Source organism: Neltuma alba, unplaced genomic scaffold (assembly GCF_004799145.2).
Source record: "Neltuma alba isolate B1F8T4 unplaced genomic scaffold, ASM479914v2 tig00002734_pilon, whole genome shotgun sequence".
NCBI lineage: Eukaryota > Viridiplantae > Streptophyta > Magnoliopsida > Fabales > Fabaceae > Neltuma > Neltuma alba.
The window spans coordinates 48359-55858 of NW_021632991.1; the positions used below are offsets into that span (position 1 = coordinate 48359).

The window sequence follows — 7500 nt, forward strand, 5'->3', positions numbered from 1 at the left end:
AAAAAGTGGCCCTGGTCCTTTATTCTCCTCGCCAGCTGCGAGCATTTTTCGTTTGTTAGGTACATTTATTTTGTTATTGAAAAACATCTTATTCAAGGTATTATTGGACATTATTTTTTTTAAAAATTGAACATTAATTTATTATGTTTTTTCTCAGGCTCAATCTTAATTTATGGGCCTCTGTACTTTATTTGATCCCCCTTTGTTTTGTTTTTCTTCTTTGCCAATTTTAATCCTTATAATTTTGACAGATTAAATATGGTCGGACCTTGAAGGGTTTTAATTATCATTTTTTTAAATTTTTGACATAACATAAAAAATATCAAATTTATTTACCAAACAAATACTACCTCTAATCCTTAATATAAGAGTTCATTTGAATTTTATTTTGGTTTTAAATATAAGACCCAATCAATTTTGTCTCTCATATTTATCTATTTTTTTTCAAGGTAGTGGTTGTAACAATGGTAGTTTTAGCCAATATACTAGATTAGCAAAGATATTTTTTTTAAAAAAATACTTATTTATTATAAATAATTAACTTAACTATTTATTTTAATCTACTCAAATTAATTAATTAGTTCTTATACTAACAAACAGAGATATTATTATTTTTTTGAAAAAAACATTCATGATGTTTAAGGTCTTCGACGCCCAACAGCAATGATTGTCAAGCCTTTGGGGTTTTTGTCAAAGTCAGACCTAGGAATTGAGCCCAATAGAAGGGTGAGCTAGGACTTCTCGTCATAATGCGGAGAGAAACCATTGCAGGAGCAGCGACTTGAAGATTGAAACAGGCTTTGGGGATTTTGAGTGCAGTTTTGGAAGTCTTGTGCGAGCCGAAAGAGAGGTAAAATCAGGCTCTAATACCAAATCTGACAAACATAGCATGACTATACAAATAACTCTACATGTTAATTAATTTTACATCTTGTTATCTCATCATTATTACCTTTTCTTTTGCGAGTTCTATATGTCGTTTTCTCTCCTATTAATCTCGATATTGATTATTTAATGCTCATTTTTTTGGAACTCCCATCCCTTTACATTCTATGTCTAAGGAGGCTACAGTTAACAATCAGCATAGGTCAAATATTTATAAATTAACTCAATAACTCCCGTTTGCATTTAGTGTCAATTAAGTTTTGATAAACTTCCTTGGTTGCGGGCGGTTTCAGCATTCATCTTCGTGGCTCATCCATATATATAACCATCTCACCATAAAATAAGTTATCCGACTTGAAGACTTCACTTCATTATCAATATCCAAAACTCTCGCATATCATACATGGAGGTTGAAAGAATTCAGTGCTTGGCCTCTGGGCTGTTGAAGGAGCTTCCTGCTCAGTTTATCCGCCCGGCCGATGAACGGCCAGAGAATACCAAAGCCGTGGAGGGTGTGACGGCGCCCGTCATCTCTTTGTCTCTCCCCCACGACATCTTGGTCAAGCAAGTGGCTGAAGCTGCCTCTGACTGGGGGATCTTCCTCGTCACCGATCACGGAATATCGCCGACTCTGATCAGCCAGTTACAAGAGGTGGGCCAGCAGTTCTTCGCTTTGCCTCAGAAAGAGAAAGAGGCATACGCAAACGACCCCTCCACCGGAAGCTTTGAAGGCTACGGCACCAAGATGACCAAGAATCTCGAGCAGAAGGTGGAGTGGATTGATTACTACTTCCATAGGATGACTCCTCCTTCCAAGGTCAACTATGATATGTGGCCCAAGAACCCTCCTTCCTACAGGTTTGTTGGCGGAACATCAAAAACAGAGCTTGATCAGTCATATCAATTAACTTGTTTTTCTTATGTGGAGATTAATTAACGTCATTTCAGGGAAGTAACGGAAGAATACACCAAACAACTGTTGAGCTTAACAGACAAGGTGCTGGAGCTTCTGTCGGAAGGGCTGGGGCTGGAGAAGAAGGCATTGAGAAGCAGCCTGGGAGATGAAAATATGGAAATGGAAATGAAAATAAACATGTATCCGCCATGCCCACAACCAGAGCTCGCTTTGGGAGTTGAGCCTCACACCGACATGGCAGCCCTCACCCTACTTATCCCCAACGATGTTCCCGGCCTTCAAGTTTGGAGCCAAGATCACTGGGTAGCCGTCGATTACCTGCAGAACGCCTTCTTCGTCCACATCGGCGATCAACTTGAGGTAATATACATTTCCTGCAGGCGAAGCAGAGGCCACGGACGTTATTATCGTTGTTCGACAAGCATGCATAATTGAATTGATATTTATGTTGGGGTGGTTATCATTAGGTGCTAAGTAATGGCAAGTACAAGGGTGTTCTGCACAGAACCTTGGTGAACAAGGAAAGGATGCGGATGTCGTGGGCGGTATTTGTGGCGCCACCGCATGAGGCGGTGATCGGGCCTCTTCAGCCCCTGGTGAACCAAGGGAACCCACCCAAATTTTCAACAAAAACCTATGCCGAGTACCGGCACCGCAAATTCAATAAGCTACCTCAATGAGAATCCCCAAACTCACCACTGCATACTTCTGGTGCCACGCCTTAGTTCGTCTTCTCCAGCTATATCTCCACGCGTTTGCATTCTCACACATATAATAATTACTCATTAAGAAAAAATAAATAAATAAAGATAGGCTCTTTATTGTATGGCAAAACTGTGAGAAGACGAGTCAAGTGGTCAGCTCTTTCAGTTTTCTACGAAATCCTTGAAATATTCATTTCTGATCATCTTCAACGTTCTTGTTTCTTTTTCGTCCGTTGAGTAAGTGTATAACTGTTCCCTGTTAATTCTACAGATTTTCAAACTCTCTCTAGCCCCCCAAAACGCATGTATATATATTATTATGATATTGCCACCCCTAAATTTTATAATTTCCCCCCTCAATTATTTTAGAATTTCAGTGCACATTATAAATCTGGCACTAATTAAATTAAATTTGTATAAAGCCAAACATATTGAAGTACATTAAAACGTAAAACATATTATAAAACCTGTTTAGGAATTTCTTATTTGTCATTAATTCTTCCTCTGAAATAACTAATGTTTTACTATTTACTTTCATCTTATTTTTTTCACAACCCTTTTAAGGGTTTCCGACCATACTTAATTTTATGCAGGACAAAGAAGTTCGATAATTGGATAAACCATACAATTAAGCTATAATTCCAAGCTGTTGACCTTGCAGTATGTAATTGGAACAGCTATTTCTCTTCATTTTTGTTGAAATTTTGCATTGGACTGACTTTCTACCTACTTCAAGCCCAGCCCAGTATGAACTAATCTGGGCTGGACTTGGCTACAGAACCTACCCCAGACACCAACGGGATAATTTGTTGGCAAAAACAAAAAAAAGTATTGAGAATAATAAATCTTTGATCAACCTTCACCTCAGCTGTGTGAGGTGGAGCCTTATGAATGGCATTAGAGACGAGACTCATTGCACTTTGTCCATTTTAGTGAATGGATGATTTTTCAGAACTGTTCAGAAGAAATTTGAGATATGAAATGATGAAAACAGCGCGTTTTATTAATCTACACGTTAGGGAGAAAATTACAAGTAGAGATATATACTTACATGTATAATAAATAGGACCAGAGGAGGAGTTGATTGGTGTTTCTCTGGTTGCTTTAAATCATTAACTTGTTGGTTTCTGGCAGTTCAGCTATACCAAATGGACAGAAGGAAATGAAACGGAGGATTAAATGGAGGACGTTTCAGCCGACATGAGTTAACCATGTAAGCATGCATATATATATATATATATATATATATATATATATGTTTGTTCTATTTCTGGGAGCATACGATTCAAATAGATGTTATTTTTCCCAAGTAACATCTATATTGATCTTTACTTTAAGAATGCTAGTAGATTAGGGTGTCTATATATGTATTGGAAGCAAGTGCCGTGCTTGAATTGATAAATTAATTTGGCAAAATAATGGAGTAACTTGTAAATGAATAACACATTGATTTGAAATCATAAAATATTAAAAATTATTTTAGGAAAAAACAGAGAGAGGAGATAGATCAATCATACATCACAAAACAAATGAACATTAAAAAAAAAAGGAAAAAGGTTATTCGTAAATCTCAAAAAATTGATTTAAGCATGATGCAAACCGAGGTATAAATTAAAAGATCACAGATCCTATTCATAAGAGTGTACATGAAAGTGAAAAGCACAGCTGTAAGTAGGAAATTAAGAATATATCAATGCCTTCATGGACGACATTAGGAAACTAAAGGCTCGTGAGATTAGAGTCAAAATGAGTATGTACACTCTTATAAATAAGGATGAGCTTGTACACAAAGCCATCAAAATTTTAACGTGACATCTAACAAAATAGAGGTACAACGCCAACCAAATTAAATGTTGTCAGTTAGTTATAATTAACATTAACCCTAAATCTTACATCTTTTTCAACTTAATTTAATGGAAGTTTGACAAAACAAAAAACTTAATTGAACGGAAGACTTGTATGCTTCTTGCCACGTCAAATTAAATTTACTGACACGTGACATCTTAACAAAATGGAGGTACGTTCAATGCCACGAAAGGTATTTCTTAGTGTGGTTGCAAGGTGGGACCTGGGAGGAAGCTACCATGCAATTTCCTAGGAGGCAGCGAAGTCACGTAAGCTTTATTGACATGTCTGATGTCTCTGTTATCCCGGTTCTTCTGCCCCCTTTTTGCAGGTTCATCGCAACTTCATCCTCAATACCCAATCCTTTCTTCCTCATCATCCTCTCTCTCTCTCTCTCTCTCTCTCAATCCCTTTCGTATATACAAGTTACACCAATTCTTCCCCTATCCAATCAATTACGTTCATGGCGTCCACCTCCAAGTGGTTCTCCAACACAGGTCTCAGACTCAGTCTTGGTCGCTCAAAGTCAAAACCCAGATCAAGATCCTCCAACCCCTCAACCTCTCCCATGTCATCATCACCATCTACCCCAAAGCCTATTACCAGAGAGGATGAACTGAGGGAGGTGTTCCGCCGTTTCGACGGCAACGGAGACGGCAAAATATCCGCCTATGAACTCAGGTCGTATTTCGGGTCCATTGGGGAGAACTTGACCCACGAAGAGGCGGAAGGGGTGATCCGTGACCTTGATTCAGACGGAGACAATCTTCTGGACATGGAAGATTTCATGAAGCTGATGACGAAGGAAGAAGACGAGGATCTGAAGAAGGCATTTGAGATGTTCGAGTGGGACAAAGGATCGGGGTCCATAACACCAAAAGGGTTGCAGAGGATGCTGCATCGTATGGGAGACGAGAAGTCGTACGATGAGTGCGTGGCAATGATCAATGCCTTTGATGTTGATCGCAATGGAGTGCTGGATTTCAATGAGAGTTCTTCAAATGATGGCCTGAGATGTGTTGTGTGCGTGTGTGTGTGTGTGAGCGCCAAAATCAAACCACAAGTACAGTCCATGGTATCGTCTATCTTTTGGAAGTTGCTTGTTCATCACCTCATTATATATTATGTCCCACCTTCTGAACTCTTTTTGCAAATACGATTAATATAGTATGGATTGATTTATGTTATTATTAGTGTGTGTGTGTATTATTATGGCCTTGTTCTTAAATCATTAATGTATAGAGATGCCCAATGTTTACGCCTAGTATTTATATATATATATATATATATCATCCAGTTATTTATGCGAGTTGGTTAGGGAGGGAATGAACTATTTTTGAGGAGCGCACATATTCCCCTAAAAAATTGTTGCTTCTGGAACCATATATGCAACAATCCCTTTTATAATTCGGGGGAGGGAGAAACAGTTTTTTGGTCTGCAGTGCTTTATAAAAATTCAACTTGTTAGCCCCCTTACAAGCAGGTACACAAGTGATCGATCACTTTTTGCTAGGTTCAGGCTCAAGTACTGGACTATATTGGTCAATGTGTCATGAGATGACTTGAAACTTTGAGAATGCATCAGATTATATCAGAAGCACTCTTAAAACTGAAGTAAAGTGGAGACTCAAAAGAAGACAAAGCTGCCATCCCTTTCGGCTTTTTAAAGACGCATTGATCATATTGCATCTGAAAAATATTATATATATATATATTTATATAATCACGGTCAATCCGTGGTAATGCCAATCAGTCAAAAACGTGACCTATGAAAGTTAAATATAGGTCCTCCTCCAAAATTCGTGAACCTTTTTCATGTCATTTCAATAGTTACAAATTTGACATTTTGACTTCGAAACAAAACACCATTACACTATATATCTGTGATTATATTCCTTAATTAATATGATGCAGTCATCAGTTTAATAGCAAATAGAGAAAATACCAACACTCAAAAGTAGAGTCGATAATACAGGCCATCTGCTGGTTAGGGGTTGGTCTAGACGGGCTCAAGGACTGAGGGGCGATTCTAAAAGGATGGACTTCTAGTGGGATGATATTTTACCAACTCAGCTTATCAAGGTGGGTTGGTGGGTTAGGCCTGCCAAACCGTTACTTTTTTTTTTTTTTTTAAATTTTTTTGTGCCTTTTTGTTTTTTTAAAATAAAATTTATTCCAATTTTTAAACACTTAAAATAAAATATGTATATAAAAATTATCATAAATAAAATATGAAATCTAAAGTTTCTAATATTCCAAAATATTACTATAAGCATACATGATACATTATACTAAATGATTAAATAAAGAAACATATCAAATTAAAACATAACAAATCTAATTAATAATAATACAAACGTAATTTTATAAATCACTGTCAAGTGCTCAGCCATGAGCCACCATTCAATGTTGATATTCGAAGAATGATTGAAGATATGAAATTATTTGGTTAAGCTTCATAAGTAGAATCACCTTCTTTTGCTCAACTAACTTTGTTATAAGTAAAATTCATAATATAAAGTAAAGATATATTACATTATGATAATTTTAAATAATAAGAATAAGATAAAGGACCAAAGGAATAAACATAATTATATCTGAAGGGAGGGAAAAAATTTAAAAAAAAATAAAAAGAGCCGGCCACCAACCCTATGGGTTAGGCCGTCTCAGGTTCGATCTTGGTAGTTACGCGCACGAAAAATCCGTTTTAAAATGAGCTTGATTTATATCAATCCAACCTACAGGCTTAATCCATATTACTAGCTCTACTCGAAAGCAAATGGAAACAAGTCAAACAGATATCATACTAGCAGATGAACTTTTTAGCGTTAAAGAAATTACATATATTTGAACCTTAACATCCGCTTATAAGAAATTTAATCTCTTAGCACATATACACACTAAGAAGTTTGGGTTGTGCCACTTTGATTTATGTTTCTAAGGTTTGCTCAACTACAGTGTTTGTTCTTACATAATTAAAATAGTTTTATACTTCCTTCACTTAATTTTAACTTCTGGGTTTTGTAATTTTGTAGAGAAAAAACATGAAATATAATATCTCAGGCCTTTCTTCAATTTCTCCATCATATATGCCGCTTCATCAGTTTGAATGAAATTCTTTTACAATAATATTTACTACATTGATTAATT

At 36.5% G+C, this 7500-nt stretch overlaps 2 protein-coding genes across 2 annotated transcripts; both read left to right on the plus strand.

Moving 5' to 3' along the window:
* Positions 1 to 1269: 1269 nt before the first annotated feature.
* LOC114736384 (flavonol synthase/flavanone 3-hydroxylase-like) lies at positions 1270 to 2491 on the plus strand. The gene is made up of 3 exons (XM_028924179.1): positions 1270 to 1743; positions 1834 to 2161; positions 2269 to 2491. Exons 1-3 carry the CDS (start codon positions 1289 to 1291, stop codon positions 2479 to 2481), a joined length of 996 nt encoding a protein of 331 aa, XP_028780012.1. The 5' UTR covers positions 1270 to 1288; the 3' UTR covers positions 2482 to 2491.
* Positions 2492 to 4669: 2178 nt separating this feature from the next.
* LOC114736407 (probable calcium-binding protein CML41) lies at positions 4670 to 5373 on the plus strand (the record flags this gene model as incomplete). Its single annotated transcript, XM_028924224.1, has 1 exon — positions 4670 to 5373. A coding segment is annotated over exon 1 (560 nt), but the record flags the coding sequence as incomplete, so codon positions are not given.
* Between the last annotated feature and the right edge of the window lie 2127 nt (positions 5374 to 7500).

Excerpts from the sequence above, each read along its gene's own strand:
- LOC114736384 (XM_028924179.1), top strand. The coding sequence starts at position 1,289 with ATGGAGGTTGAAAGAATTCAGTGCTTGGCCTCTGGGCTGTTGAAGGAG. Across the intron at positions 1,744-1,833 it reads AAGAACCCTCCTTCCTACAG|GGAAGTAACGGAAGAATACA; the intron begins GTTTGTTGGCGG and ends ACGTCATTTCAG. Across the intron at positions 2,162-2,268 it reads ACATCGGCGATCAACTTGAG|GTGCTAAGTAATGGCAAGTA; the intron begins GTAATATACATT and ends GGTTATCATTAG.